At 38.5% G+C, this 16,069-nt stretch overlaps 1 protein-coding gene and 2 long non-coding RNA genes across 3 annotated transcripts; 1 reads left to right on the forward strand and 2 right to left on the reverse strand.

Moving 5' to 3' along the window:
• Window positions 1-401: 401 nt before the first annotated feature.
• Window positions 402-3,184, reverse strand: LOC148721658 (uncharacterized). The gene is made up of 3 exons (XR_015992602.1): window positions 2,609-3,184; window positions 1,981-2,055; window positions 402-516 (listed from the first exon to the last, which is right to left on the reverse strand). It is a non-coding gene; the product is annotated as an uncharacterized LOC148721658 (long non-coding RNA).
• A 954-nt stretch (window positions 3,185-4,138) lies between these two features.
• LOC148721659 (uncharacterized) lies at window positions 4,139-8,047 on the reverse strand. The gene is made up of 3 exons (XR_015992598.1): window positions 7,960-8,047; window positions 6,010-6,128; window positions 4,139-4,963 (listed from the first exon to the last, which is right to left on the reverse strand). It is a non-coding gene; the product is annotated as an uncharacterized LOC148721659 (long non-coding RNA).
• Window positions 6,178-13,834, forward strand: LOC148721660 (uncharacterized). The gene is made up of 8 exons (XM_088736479.1): window positions 6,178-6,673; window positions 7,866-8,033; window positions 8,702-8,785; window positions 9,152-9,423; window positions 10,231-10,368; window positions 10,972-11,027; window positions 11,561-11,697; window positions 12,443-13,834. The coding sequence occupies exons 1-8, from the start codon at window positions 6,646-6,648 to the stop codon at window positions 12,715-12,717; spliced, it is 1,158 nt and encodes a 385-aa protein (XP_088592605.1). The 5' UTR covers window positions 6,178-6,645; the 3' UTR covers window positions 12,718-13,834.
• The last annotated feature ends 2,235 nt before the right edge of the window (window positions 13,835-16,069 follow it).

A 16,069-nucleotide genomic window follows, 5' to 3' on the forward strand; every position in this document is an offset into this window, starting at 1 on the left:
TTAAGGACACGAAAAGACTTTCAGGTGAATAATTTCAAGTTAAAATACGCACAGTATACCTAATCGAACATCTAGTAATCGAACTTCGGTGATTTACTCCAAAATTAAACTACAGCTGTTGGAGCAATTTCCCGTTACCATTACATGTTAACCATAGCGGAGGTTATATTCAAGTTTATATCTCTTTATCTTCTCCACGCAACGTATGTATTTCTTCTCGTTTTTTTTGTGGTCAGCATGTCGAATCCACTTGACTCTCAGATTCACTCCTTTGTTTTTGCGGAAACATTTCTTCACGAATGAATCAATTTTTTGATCACCGTCTTTGTGCTCCATGATCCTTTTACGGACATTCACTGTCTGACCAAGATAGAGGTATCTGATGGATCTTTCTTTCGGTCTCTTTTCTCCAATAACATAAATGCCAGCGACTTTTGATATGTTTTCCGTGTCGGTATACCTAAACCACTTCCTGTCATAAATAAGTCTGGAACAAATCTCTTTCGAGTCTGCCATCTGCCGATAGAAAGGAAGTAAGTTAGATAGATTCCTCAAGTTTTGTTTGATGGCTATCGCTTCCCTCAAGTTTTTCCCTGAATGGTACGAGTCTTAGGAAATTTAATAGTGGAGGAGCTTGAGAGGAAAAGCAAACTAGGACAAAAACTCAGACTGAAAAAAAGTTTGAAATGTCTTATTATTTCTCTCGGTCCTTGAAAAAATAAGTCTCCGAGCGAGTATTTATCATTTTTTGCACGTAGTTTTCGCTAGACGTCAGCATTAAGAAAACCGCCCTCAAAAATCACACCTCAATAACTCTATACAGACTCACAATCAGAGATAAACCTACATAGTTACAGAAGGTAATCTAGACTGTTTTTTTTTTTGTTTGTTTGTTTGTTTTTGTCATGTTTTTCGATGAACTGTTTCATTTTCAGGATATTGGGTGCTTATCTGAGACTGGGGTGGAACATAGTTAAAATTTTCTGACTGATAGTATGTGCAGAAGTGTGGGAATAAATCGGTTGTGTTCAAAAATAAACTTCTGAATTGTGACTCGTTCGGGAAACTAAAATTTTATTGCTATCAATGGCAATTCCCTACATGCTAACACACCAAAAGTAAGCTCTTGAATGGTTATGCTAAGGAACCCTATACGGGTAAAGCATGATTTTTCTTGCATTGCGTGTCTAAGAACACAAGCTCGTCTGCTTAAGAAGGTAATGACGTTACAGCAAGAATCTCACGAGATATTCACAGTATTGTGATCCACCAGCAGGGTCAATTAACAGGGTCAATTAATCAGGTCGATTAACTAGGATCACATCAATTAGGGTTTCACTTGTGTTAGTAACCCTTGTTGGTTCAGTTATTGTATTTGAGAGACAATAGCGATCGCAGAAATCGGCCAAAGGATTATTCGTATTATGCAAATTCCCATCAACATAGGCCATCATATCGATATTGAAATCTCCAACAAATACAACTTCATTCCTGATTTTTAGCATGTTTTCTGCAGCATTAGAACAGGTAGAGATAAAGTCAGGGACTTTTCACTTACTTGGAGAGCGATAACAGGCACATACGAAAAACCATGTATTTGTATTCCCCTTTACATTGAGACAAATAGATTCTACACCAATTGCTTCAAGCTTGAGTTGTCTAACCTCGCAGTTAAAGAATTGTGAATATAAACTAATAGACCACCGGCACCGCTTTTTCTATCATTCCTGATGACACGGTAATGTGAGTTGGATAATAACTTTGTAGAAACAGACTTGTCAATCTTCGTTTCAGAGATAAAGAGAATGTCAAAACGGCATTCGTTTAGTAGATCCAAAATCTCATATATTTTGCCGATGATACTGTTTGTGTTAAGATGGCCAATCGAGAGATTTTTTCTTGTAATAGCCTTTAATATTTTCTTTATACCATTCGACTGAAGCCCGATTCTGAAAAACAAAAATATCAAAACCTTTTTACCTTTTTGGTCTGTTGAACTCTTAGGGGTCTCCTGAAATGGTAATTTTGAAGAGGTAATTCGACTCAAGCTCGATTCTGAAAAACAAAAGTATCAAAACCTTTTTACCTTGTTGGTCCTTTTGAACTCTTAGGGGGTCTCCTGAAACGGTAATTTTGAAAAGGTAATTAAGTTAAATGCTTGCCTGAATAAGGGCGTCTTGAGGTATTCAAACGCCTTTTTAAGCGCGAAAACTGGCTACTGAAATTTGATTTCTTGATTTTAGAACTCGACTATCAAACAACATGGGAAGGTGTCGAACCGAGTTCAGTAGAGGCCGATACGTGCATGCTAGTTACGATGTCTCGACCGTCAACTTCTCCTCAAACGCTGTATTTGCCAACCAGAGTATGAAACAAACGCACCATATTATTATTTTTGTAATCAAAAGGTTGAAAGGATCAGTGTAACTACATAGATTACTAAGCCGACATCGATCGACTAGCTTGGTTTCACTTTGAATATCGATCCTGTAAAAAGCATTTAAACTCATTACACTAACTCAATAAACATGATCGGCGAGCAAAAATACGAAGAGGAGCTCGAGATCGAGAACTAGAGTGCAAATGAAATCAAACGGAGATATCTCACCTCAAACTCAAGTAACTCTGCGCTGTTTGCTTCTTTGCTGATTTGAATCTCGCGCCGAAGCCCCAAATATATACACCAAACGATGTCCTATTTTTGACTGATTACAATGAGGGAAATATACCTTACAAAGTTGTTTATCTTTACATCAAGGGACATTTCCGTTCCAAACTGAAAGTGCTGGCTCAGCAGATTCCTTTCAGAAAATGATGCAACAAGGTGCAATATTCCTAGTGTACTCAAGAGTGCCTCAAGAAGAAGGGTAAGGTTGAACTTGTCTGAAAATTGATATTGTCCGTGTGCTTCGTTCGTATGATTTCAAAGACTACCGTGTTACCAATGATTTAAATAGCAGATTTTGTTTCGTGCGTTACATTTGGATTACTGAAAGGTCATGAATTACAATGTGTAGCCTGTAAAATTATGTTTCTGTCAATTAAATATTTATTGGCAGATTGCCCTCCTCTAGATGTTTCTGACCTATTCTTCTCGTAAATGGCCACGATGATCACTTTTAATTTTATCCAAGAACCTTCGCAGTTATTGTGATTTCTTGACCTCGATATCTTTGTAACTTAGCAAAGGAGACAGATGTAGTCGAACTTCTGGTCAACTGGAAAGGAGTTCCGATCGTAGCTCTTCAGGGATTACGAACAAACTTGAGTTCACGGCACCAGGTTTTGACGGTCTAAATTTCGAGAACCACAGTGCCAAATTGCATATGTCGCGTTATACATTGTCCAGCGACAAGGAACGGATCTTATCTTCCATAGAGCCGAATATGGGGGGTGATTTCATTCTTGACAACTAGCACTAGACATCGTTAGGGTTTTAAAACAATTTCCCGCTGCAAATACTTAGCCTCTGCCGCTAGTGCAATCAGACTCACAGGATTCGTCCGTCGATTATTTTTTCAATGTTTTGACTCTAAAAACACTTTTAAATCCCTCACGCTATACGAGGCTTAAGGACCATCTCCCGTTTATAAAATTTCAGCCTTAATTCGGGATCGCCTTAGTTTACTGTAATTAAGTCGCCACAGAATAGTAACACGCATTGAATTACGCACAAATCTGTGTGCGTCACTTCTGTGCAGTACCTGACACTCGTATCTTTTAGCTCAAATTATACTATCAAATTCAGCGCCTCAATTTGTGTTTCGATGTCCTTGAGCTTCACGAGCAATTGTACCAAGTGGCAGTTACCATGCATCGAAATGGGTAAAGTCCTCGTTAGAGAAGTAACAAGGGTATCTGTATTGTTTTAACAAATCCATAAGGGATTAGAGACTTGATAATTCTTCCTTTCTTTGCATTTTTTAGGGGACCGGGGTAGGGAAGGGAGAGGGGGGAAGGGGTAAAGGAAGACCGAGCGCAGGCTCGCTTATGCAAAGATGGAGAGAGCTTGGGGAGCTTGTTTGAAGCTTGGCACTCATAAAGAGAATGTCATAAGATGAAGAAGCTTTTTTTAGCCATGCTCTGGTCATTTAGTCATCAAGTGAACTCTAATAAAGCACAAAGTAGAACAACGAAATAGAACAAAAGCTTTTCTTCACAGGTATTACAGTACAGCGTTGTCTCGATGACATAAAAAACATGGGCTGTGATCACATTAGGTCTTTTATAAGAGCGAAGCAGTGCCATAACGAATCGGAACGTTGCTTTTTCTCACATTTCTGATTTTGATGGAGCTATTAAAAGACTTAAGTAGAAGTAATGAAGAAACGAGACTATTTTATCGCAAACGATACTTTCATTTCGTATCATGACTAATAAACTCATGCCGATCATGTAACTAATACATTTCAGTGTCCCATACTTTTTGTACCACCGAGATGAAACTAAAAATTTCAAGTCTTCTGCATACGCATGTAATCCAGTTTCTACCTTCAAGTATAAGTGTTCTAACACCTGATAACTGATTACCTTCTAAGCTTAAAAAAGATAGAAAACTGTTCAAACGATCCTTTAAAACATGTCTGTACCACATTTCAGTTGTTTCCACCGGTTTTGTTGTACTCCAACTTATAGCCAAGCTTGTACTCAAGGCATTTGATGTAATCCCTCTCCTTCTTCTTATGTCTAGGCTCTTTAAACCACTTAACGCGTAGATGCTTCCCACCATTCTGTTGAAATTGGCGTCTAACAAATTGGTCGATGTCTTGAATGCCATATTTGTGATCTCTCAGTCTATTGTGGACGTCTTTGGATTGGCCAAGGTAAAGGTATCTCACCGCCCGTTGTCCTCTTTTCTTGACACCAATAACATATATGCCCTCCTCGTGAGGTATGTTCCTGACATCCGTGTAGTGTGCCCAGGTACTTTCGATAAGGTTGTCGCAAACTTTGTCAACCATCTCTTCAAAAACAATGTACCAGACTGTTATCAAAAACTCAAAGTCAATTTGTTTGTTTACATGCTATACTTTCAGACGTTTACTTCCGTTCCACGAAATATGTGCGCTTGAACGAATACATTCCGAGAAATCTCTAACAATAAAAGCCTTTTTTGTCGATAGTTATTTTTCAGCTAGATTTATAACCAAGAATGAAAACTAGCATACCTAATTAGATAAGACAAGTGAAAAAAAAAAAAAATCAACTTCTAAGGAAGAGAATTGCATTTGACAGCATTACCACTGAACTGCACAAACAATAAGGCGGCGAATTCGCAGAATAATTGGAATCATATCACTAAACTTTAGTTGAAGTTGATTTATAAGCAGGTTGATTAATTGGCAGCTGTAATAGCTGATGTGGACCTGCTGTCCTAACCCACCCATCCCACCCCAGGGGAGGACATCCATCACACAGTAACTCGTGTGTGGGAAATTAACGTCTCCTGCCCCAACCCTGCAGGAGACGGGACCTCCATTTGTTCGTCCCTATCCGAGAAGACTAGAATATCTAACCATTTCTTGATGTTATAGAAAGATAGCAAATTCTTCTCAATTATTTTAAGACCTCGAGTGTTGGTCCGGCCGGGGCTCGAACCCTCGACCTCCCGCACTACAGTTCAGCGCGCTATCCATTGAGCTAACCGGGAGGCGGTTTGTTCACAAGCTATACTTTCAGACTTTTCCTTCAGTTCCACGAAATATATGCGCTTGAACGAATACATTCCGAGAAATCTCTAGTACGAATCTAGTGGCTTTGAACGACCCAATCAAGGGAAAAATGACCGCAAAATGCGCTTTTTACCTTATGTTGTCTTATTCGATGAAGTGGAAGCAAAATATGTGAACAAAATTCTGTAAGTTTCGATTATGTTCCGCTATTATCGTTCTGCATTCAGATCTTGCACGACTGACCTCTATCGACTGCATGCATTTATGTTTTCATTGTCGATATATAAACTCTCAAAGCAGTATCAGAAGTTTTGAAAGAACAAGGATAATTGCTTACCTCGAAATCTAGAGAGTCTATCCAGCGTTCAAGATTTGTCAGCAATTCAAATTTGCCGCCTCTGCTGTTGTTTATATAGGCCCAAGTGCGTGGTAAAGTCTATTTTAGCCATCAAACCCCTACGACCAATACGAGAGCAATATTTTTTAAAGATGTATCCTGATTGGATATCAATTAAGGGTTTCTCCCAAGGTTATTCTCCCTAATCAAAACTTGCATCTATCAGCAAAACAGACAGTAAATTCCCCGAAATAACCAGGTTCCCTAATCGAAAATAGCACTTTACGCATCGCATCACAGTTTTAACCAAATGGTGCGACGACACAAACCATCCTATACCACCAAATATGCTAAATAACGGAAAATCCGGCTACAAGATATGATATCGCTGAAGAATCAGCTGTAAAACTCTCAGTAACATGACATATTCACTTAACATCTAACGACCCGTGAAATCACAAGATCCCAGCATGCATTGTATAATAATAACATCAGAGCGCTATCATTATATCTCCACGATGGCGATCAACCTAAGGCCATCAATTAGATCAGGGTTAAATCCTCGTTCGAGATCTTTGTCCGTCTCTCCATCGCGTTTATTAAAGAGAACGTGTCACAAGCTATTTCAAACCAACAATGATGGAGATTGCATCGTGTCACGAAGGTACTTAAGCAGTATGTATACCAGTGGTATACCAAAGGCCGGTAGAAGAACAGCTGTTGAATAGTCAATTCGCGTATAGAGAAGGAGGGAGCTGCACAGATGCTCTGCTACTTATACAGAATAAGATCTGCAAGTTTCTTGATGATCCCAAGTGCAAGGCAGTGCGGATGTTCGCGATGGATTTCAGTAAGGCCTTTGACTCTGTGAGCCATCAACTCCTTGCTGAGAAACTTAAGAGTCTACCACTTAACCCGTATATCATAAACTGGTGGTTAGGTTTTTTGCGAGATAGAAAACAAAGAGTTATTTTCGGGAATCATGTCTGTAATTGGAAAACAGTTAACAAGGGCACAACCCAGGGTAGTGTTTCAGGACCTTATTTGTTCAATATATTTCTTAACGATCTGGAAATTAAATTAGGGAACGAGACACTTGGTTTCAAATACGCTGATGACTGTACGATTATTGCTCCGGTATATTATTATAAAGATCACTCTGTAGACTTAATAAATCAGTTTTTACAGTGGGCAAGCCAAAATAGAATGAATTCAAATTCTACTAAATGTAAAGAGCTTATTATGTATAAAAAAGGTCACACTGCCGAGGCCTATAAAAGTATTTTTGGCATACCTCAGACTAGTACAATAACCATTCTTGGTCTCACGTTTCAGCCGAACTGCAAATTCAGTACTCACCTAAAAGAAAAGTTAGGTAAAGCTAATAAAGGGTTATACGTTATCAGATGCCTCCGCAAGGAAGGATGTAGCCAAGCAGAAGTAGATGTTTTATTTAATTCCATTGTCCTACCTAATATCACTTATGCTCTATCTGTGCATGGGGCCTCTGAGTCAGAGCTAACTATAGCCCAGCAGTTTTTAGATCGTTGTTTTAAACGTAAATACATATCTAAGAAATTAGTGATAGGTGACTTACTTAAAACGCAAGATCACAAAATTTGTCGCAAGGTTTCAACTATCCTGAGCCATCCTCTTAGAGCCTACTTCCCTGAGACCAAGATCACGAGGTATAATTTGAGAAATAAATCCCCTGTCATGCCCGCTATTCGCACAAACCGTTTTAAGAATACATTTTTTAATAGAATTGTTTTTAAGTATAATGTAGCTTTGTGAAAGTGTACTTCCTGTATTAGATGTAACATAAGATGTGTAATTTTATCTTTTGAACAATAAAGACACACAAGACACACAAGTGGAGTCAACGTTCACGAGGAGCGATCTGCCGTTCGAGTCAGTTGATTTGAGAAGTGACACTGTCACTAAACCCACCGATGAAATGAGGGCTGCAATGTCTACCGCACGAGTTGGTGACGATGTTTATGGAGAAGATCCAACAGTGAATGGTTCGTATTTAATTTTTATTTAATTTTTGCATGGAGAGAATAACTTGATATGGCAGCTTGGAGTAGTTTGTGGTGTTCCTGAATTTCTCAAATCTTTAAATTGACAGTCCACCAATTAAGCTACAGTCGATCATCGGACAAATGTCCGGTAAATTTCAGGAAATGACGAGCAAAGTTTGGCCTGGTCGGACAATCTGACCGTGAATGTCTGATACAATGAAGAATCTGCTTAACTCAAAGAATGAGGTTTTCAGAATTTGCATTATAAGAAATTTATGTACACCGTAAAAATAATTGATTTTGAAATCTTGGGATTATGAAAGGGTTTAAGGTGAAATTCGTATTCCCGGAAAAACCGAGAGAAGTCAAAGAAAAGCCCATGAAATTTGATTCTAAAAAAAGGTGTGAATCCTTAAGTAGTTCAAATTTGATTCAGGCTTAAGATATTGTTGCAAGTGCATGCAAGGGCGTGGTGTGCATTTGTGAAAGTTTGTAGACAGACTTAAGTTAGGGAATATCCAAGACAACCAAATATATACTTTCATAATTCTCTAACCACAGGTTAATAGTAATATAGATGTAATGGCTGGTATCTTTTAAAACTGTTGCATTCAGTTTTTTCTGTAGGTTCACAGAAAACCTTGTATGGTTTTTTCCTTATATATTAGAGCTGCAGGCCAAGGCAGCAGATCTGACTGGTAAAGAGGCTGCCCTATTTGTACCAAGTGGAACAATGGGGAATTTGATATCAGGTAATCTTTTAGCAATTTTACCATTGCTTGCGTTTTTATTTATTTTCATATGGAGCAGACCTGTTAGGAATTGAATTTATGCTGGCAAACAGTTTTGTAGCTTTGGTAACTTTGTATGATATACATGTATTATTCAAGGCTTTTGACATTAGACAGACCTCTCCCTTAAGTTCTTCTTTTTTAAAGCAAATAAAAACAAGAGAAAGAGCTTGACAAAAACCAATATAGCCAAAGGGATGATTGTGTACTTTCAATGCTGAAGTGTCACATTCCCCAGGCAAATTTGTTAACTGTTAATCGCTACCTGTATGATAATATTATTTTTATCATTATCGATAACAATCATATCCTAACCTCATCTTTCAGTAATGGGACACTGTCCTGGTCGTGGAGATGAAATACTTCTTGGTGACTCAGCTCACATCATATTATGGGAGCAAGGTGGAGTTGCACAATTGGCTGGTGTACACTCACGGCAGGTGCACACTAATATCGATGGCACATTAGACTTGATGGATGTAGAGGAAAAAGTGCGTTCACGAGGAGATGCACATCAGCCATTCAGCCGTTTGATTTGTGTTGAACAGACACATAATGCAAGTGGAGGCAGGGTGTTGCCAGTGGAATATTTACAAAAGGTATATTATCAGGGTTAAGATTCCAACCTTTTTTCCTTGATTGTGGTGATAAAAAAAGGTAGGATTTAAGCTGTCACTAATGAACCATATTTTCAACTAAAATTTACTGCATCATTTCAGACTGGTTTACCATCATTGTTTTGCATCTTCAAATAATTGGAAATTTCCAGCAAGAATTAAAAAGACAGTGATGGGAGGACATCAACTGATCTATTGCTGCAATTCTTTCCTTTTTATATGCTAAAATATGCAAATGAGGATGCTCTCTAAATTTACAATAAACAGGGAAAGTTAAAGTGGTTTTGAATTTTACTTTCAAATGATGTTCAGGATAGAATTCTCCTTTCTTGATTGGAGGGTAGTTTGTGGCAGCTTGAAGCAAGAGCCTCGTACAGGATAATGAAGCCAAAGAGAGTGCACCTCAGTGGCAGGGAAGGCAAGGGGCCCATGGGGCCCAGGCTCCCCTTATTTGAGTAAAAAAAGTAAACATGGAAGGAAGAAAAGCCAGCACTGTGACACACACAAAAAATTATGCCCCCCCCCCCCCCCCTTTAGCTCAAGGTCTGGATCCGCTATTGTACCTGCATGGAAATTAAATAGGATTATTGTCAATTAGGTAGCCGGTATTAAAGGGGCTTTCTTCCCACAACTGTCATCTAAAGGGAGTTTGTATGGTTTATGGGGTACATTTGATATGTATCAAGTGAATTTTAACAAGTAGCAGCAGTGCTGTAATGGGAGGGGGAGGCTCAACCTAAACTTACATTGCTACTTTCAATGGACCAACCTGAATAATTATGTTATCAGGTAAAAGAGGTTGCTGCAAAACATGACATTAAGGTTCATATGGATGGAGCAAGACTCTTCAATGCTGCCACGACCCTTGGTGTTCCTGTTGCACAGCTCACCAAGCATGTTGATTCTGTCACATTTTGTCTTTCAAAGGTAACAACATAATTATTCTGTTGGTAAACACTGTTTTGGTGAGCATGATTCTCTAAACAGAAAGTTTGATTGCACCACTGTGATAATTAGTTTTGTCTCCTTGAAGTCATGAAGTGATCAATTTGTCCTGCAATACTACAACTGTAGTGAATGTACATTACAGTGTTTGATTTAAGTGAGTGAAGAAAGAAAATGAATTAAATAACAACTCCCCACCTCTATCTCCCACATTCATGTATCTCAGTTCTTAGATTGCAGATGGGCTCTTAGCTTGGATGCTTAAGATTAGCGATTGGACTTCACCATTTCCCACACTCTGGTGGTTATTGAGTCAGCCCTTTTAAAACTCCCTCAATCAAGTTGTTATCTCCCTCTTTGTACTTTCTGCCATAATATAAACTCCCAGGTAATTTAGACAGGAGAATTTTGTCTAAGGCACATTAATTCTGAGTAACACCTATTCAGTATGATGGTCTGTTCTCATCGCCTTTTGTACAACCACATTTTGCAATTGCAAGGAGGTATTACATGTCAATCACATATGAGAGTTTTAATGTTCATGGAATGAAGGGCTTTTTTTTTCTTTTTTACATTTTCATGTAGGGGCTGGGTGCTCCTGTTGGCTCAGTAATAACTGGAGATAAAGATTTCATTTCAAGGTAAAGAATCAAACCTGATTATAATGACTGAACTTTACACAAAGCAGATATGCACTTAAAAGAAAAATTCCTAGTGCATGATGAAGTTGAGTACATTATATTGTACTTAGCAGCCCAGAGCTTCCTTTTAATAAACTACTTTAATTGGTCAAACTGGTTATGTCCCCATCCAAATTGCTTTATACTGATGCCCTGAGTAAAACTGAGGAAGAAATTAAGAATTTGATGAGCAACCAGGAATTAGTGATGGCCTTGAATTGCAGTCATGACAATCTCTTAAACTTAAAATATGTTTTTATTCTATAGGTCGCAGAAAGGAAATAATTTTTCTTTTTTGTCGTTTTTTTTTTACATCCTCAACTGTGTTCAGTAATTTAGGAATGTGGTGCCCAAGATGATTAGAAGAGTTCGCCTTGAATGTTGTTGGAACTTTTGTTTGTACTAATTGCATTTCATGCTATAAAGTGAAAAAAGAAACAAAAAATGCACAAACAGAATTCTAAGTTTGACAAGTTACAAAATTCTATTTTCAGGTGCTTGCATCATAGGAAAGTTCTTGGGGGTGGAATGCGACAAGCTGGTGTTTTGGCAGCCGCAGGGATTTATGCATTGGATAACATAGCACCAAAACTGAATATAGACCATGCTAATGCACAGATTTTAGCGAAAGGTTAGTATAGTAGTTCATCTTCCAAAGCTCCTGAGATAAATTTCTAGCCATGTAAGTCTCACATCACACTCCCATAATGGCCAAAAATCAAGCCAACCAACCTCCTCTCCAAATTCCATTATTTTCTTTGAAAGATTTTTTTTAACAGTTACAGTTGGACAATTGGACTTAATTATTCTTATATACTATACTCATGGGTTGATTCCCATGTGAACCCCCTCCTCCCCACCCCCCCTTAGGCAATAATGATGACTGTTCTCTAGCTCTAAGGCCACCATCTCTACCCAGTGCCCCGAACGAAATAAGTTATTTGTTCCCCTTCTTGACTTCCAGGAAATTTTAAAACTTTTAGCTGTAAGGTAGGACTTCTCTCTCCCTGCCCCCAGCAAAATATACTTAAGCTTTACCACTGAGTTTGCTGAAATGGAATTCTTCAGAATCTGGAATATTTTTTTGTTCACTTTCGATTTGGATAAGTTTTTCCCTTACAAGCTTCTCCGTTATGTTTTTTTTTTTTTTGCCAAATGAATGTTTTTCATATACCTCTTCTCTTTCTAAAATTTCTTCATTTAGAGACACGATTATGACATTTCGAGGACATCGAGAGCCTTCTGTTTACTTGGCTTTGAGGCTTTTTCTGGCTCTGCGCTCTCCGTCGCATATGACGCCTTGTGGATCAAATTAGAATAGAAGTTTTCAAACAATCAGTTCAGATTTACCATCCTTGTCAACTTTGTTTCTACAGGAATTCGTGACATGAAAGATCTTGGACTGGATGTAGATCTTAATAGCGTGGAAACCAACATGGTGTACTTCAGTGTCAACCATCCCACGATCTCACCCGAAGAACTTTCTAAACGCACGCTCAGGGTAACTGATAATGAACCAATCGAAACAAGAACAGCAGTTCTAATTTTGACTGCTCGGAAACGATCGTTACGAGCAGTACTTCATCACCAAGTGTCTGAAGATGATGTGCATAGGACTTTGCTAAAACTGAAGTACATTCTAACCTCGTGATGCGTAGTGCTAAGGGCCAAACGTATTCAAATCCCAACTAAAAACAACTGAGAGAAACTTAATGCATCTTATTTAAGAGAAATTTGTTGGTGTGTGTCATTTACTTCATAGAACCCAACCTTTGCAGATTTAAGTTGGAAGTCGTTCAGTAGCAAAACGGAAATGAACCAAAAAGTATGATGAACTTGCGGATTGGTGGTTTGGCTTTTACTCTTCACGTTCTTCAAGTTTTTACTACCGGTGTGTCGAGGCTGTTTCCCGAATTCCTTGATGTGGACACAAGGGGAAAGCGAGAGAAAGCAGGAGTTTTAAACGTTGTAAACAATACATCAGCATCACATATGGTATCTTTTGAGAATTCCGCTTAATCTTTATTATTACTAATAAACCAGAAGTGAAATTTTCCTCTGTTATCATAACTTTTCCTTGGATCGAATGGGTTCAAAGAATTCGAGACATTTCTATAAACCCAACTCAGATACCCTCTTCTAGCGAGGAAATTTAAAGACCAGATCGAGATAAGAAAGAATGAAACAAGAATAAGGCGTATGCTGCAGAAGAAAGGTATTTTAAGCAAGACTCAAGCCGAGACAGATTACAAGTATGATAATCCTGTCACTGAAGTAAAGTTACACAAGTCCATCAGGGCCCACCAGGAAAATTTAACAGAACATCTGTTTAAGTCTATTGTTAATGATCCACGTAGTAAGATTACCAGCCTCCTCCCCCCCCCCCCCCGCTCTTCATTGAGGGCGAGGAAGCATTTAAGTGATTCAAGTCAAGAGTAGTCGTCTCTGTAATTTGTTACAGTAGTAGTTATAGATCATTTCTTATTTCTTACTTGTTAAGAGACACAATTCAGTTTTTTAGCTGCCGCAATGTTTTTCTTAATAAATACAGTCTACATCTACATCATTACAAAATTTTGCTCTGATTAATGGCTAACGCTCGGAACGTCAGCTTTTTGGTGGCCAATTTACATTTATCAATTCAGTTTATGGAACCAAAATTATCTTCTGACCCAAACTTTCTTCGACAAAAATGACTCAGCAGTTTAAACAGACACTTGGGACTAATGTTAATTACTTGAGTACGAGATTTAAAATCCATTCATTCACACTGAGCTCGTAAAATTTTTTAATCACTGAAAGTCAAAAAATGTTGGTTGTATCATGATAATAATAAACCTGATCCCCCACAAGGCCCTTTTAAAATGTTCTTGTGACCCCCCAAAAGTCATCCTTTCCACCTTCCCCTGAGACGATAACTAATAAAAACTTTGAATGATTATTGTATTGTTATTTATTGGCGCTAAGTAACGGTCAAAAAGTGTCGCTTTTGAATGTTGTAAGTTTGAATGCTAAATATGTTTAATCATTCAGTCTTTAAGTAAATGATTGACAACAGTTCGATGTTTAAAGCTAGTCTGATGCCCAGATCTCCCTCACCCAAGCAATTCAGCCACACAAGTAGCTATAGGGTCTGTGCTTCTGATCTGGGTACAGGAGGAAGCTCAAGTAGACTGAACAAGAGGCCGGCTACCGCACCAGGTAAAAAAGGTAATCTTACTTCAAACGTGCAAAATCCGGATATTGATTAATTTTTTAAAAAAAAAAAACGAGTAGACGAGTGACGAAGTGAAAGAAATCATCGATAAGACTAGTAATGCACGACATGGGGTAAGCAAGACTGGACTGCAGTAAAAATGTTACTGCGAAAGTGCATTTGCAACTTTATCTTCATTAACGCAACTAGTACATCAGTACTACTTCAAATGTATAAAAACGTTCCCAACTTTGAATGCTCAGAAAATTTTTTCAAGAAGAAAAGGAAGGGGTCAAAATTTTTGTTTGGTGAAAACGTCAGATTAGGAAATTTGATCACGTGGAAGTTTGCAATGATAAAGACGGTGCCAAAAAGTACACTTGCGCGGCTGTAGTTTGGCCAAATAAAACGTTAAGCTTGTACCAAGTTTTTACAGCCTCCCTGTCGTACGACGACAATGACGAGGGAGATGTCGATTAAAATAATTAATTTATATTTTAAGTTAGAATTTCGCGGGTGGCTGGATATGTTTACCATCACTTAGGGTGTCACATCTCAACTTCAGCATAACACATACGAGCAGTATTGAATAGAGGCTGATAGTTTCTAAAAAAACTGTTTGGGGCTGCGTCGGTGGGGGTAACGAAATAATTTGGATATATCAACAAAGTTGAGATGGTAAATTGGCCACCGTAACGATTACAAAAGCTGACGTTTCGAGCGTTGGCCCTTGGTCGGAGCGAATGAGTTCCATATGAAAACTTAAATAATTTGCTGTCGGGGTTCCGTTATCGGACCGCGCAAACTTCGGTTACTTCTCGTCGTCGTTTTTCAAAGCACGGCTAAGAAATGTAGAAAGTTTCAAAACGCAAGTGCTGAGTTACTGTTTTGCCACGTCCTCGTTATCGTCGTCGTCCTGGTTTGCTTGAGGGTCCCCTTTTCTTGAGCGCAGGAGCGTAGACGGAGAAACGAGACGTCGAGTGAATTAGACAACGTGCATGATGTTGCAGGGCCATTACCCGAACTAGTGCAGACAAAACGTATTGAAGCAAAAAAAGAAGAATGTTAAAGGACTAAAAGACCTAAAAGCAGGAATTGGGCTTTTTCCACTGGCTGCCTTTGGTTTTAACTGGGTCAGTTTGCAAGAGGTGGGATATATGGGATTCTCTTCGGCTCTTTGGTATTCTAATAGCTAGGGGAATTTTGTCTCCCACATGTGTTACATGATGTTATAAATGACCTGGGACCTTGACTTGTTAATTTATTTAAACATTGATTATTAACTGATTATTCGTATATGTGAACGATCCTTCGCAGTAAAGCACTATTTGAGCAATAGTGAAAATCAGACCTGAAAAAAATCTCAGGCCTGTACAGGATTCGAACCACTGACCTCTGCGATACTAGTGCAGCGCTCTACCAATTGAGCTAACAAGCCAACTGGGAGCAGGCCATCAAATTTATTCGACATAAACCCGTAGATGATAAATCAAACAACAACAAACATATGAAACATATGTATGAACTGCGGCTTGTTAGCTCAATTGGTAGAGCGCTGCACTAGTATCGCAGAGGTCAGTGGTTCGAATCCCGTACAGGCCTGAAATTTTTTTTTTTTTTTTTCCAGGTCTGATTTTCACTATTGCTCAAATAGTGCTTTACTGCGAAGGATCGTTCACATATACGTCTCATAACCGCAGTTCATACATATGTTTCATATGTTTGTTGTTGTTTGATTTATCATCTACGGGTTTATGTCGAATTAATTTGATGGCCTGCTCCCAGTTGGCTTGTTAGCTCAATTGGT

This window comes from Stylophora pistillata, chromosome 10 (assembly GCF_964205215.1).
Source record: "Stylophora pistillata chromosome 10, jaStyPist1.2, whole genome shotgun sequence".
Lineage (NCBI taxonomy): Eukaryota > Metazoa > Cnidaria > Anthozoa > Scleractinia > Pocilloporidae > Stylophora > Stylophora pistillata.

Excerpts from the sequence above, each read along its gene's own strand:
- LOC148721660 (XM_088736479.1), top strand. The coding sequence starts at position 6,646 with ATGATGGAGATTGCATCGTGTCACGAAG. Across the intron at positions 8,034-8,701 it reads AGAAGATCCAACAGTGAATG|AGCTGCAGGCCAAGGCAGCA; the intron begins GTTCGTATTTAA and ends CTTATATATTAG. Across the intron at positions 8,786-9,151 it reads AATGGGGAATTTGATATCAG|TAATGGGACACTGTCCTGGT; the intron begins GTAATCTTTTAG and ends CTCATCTTTCAG.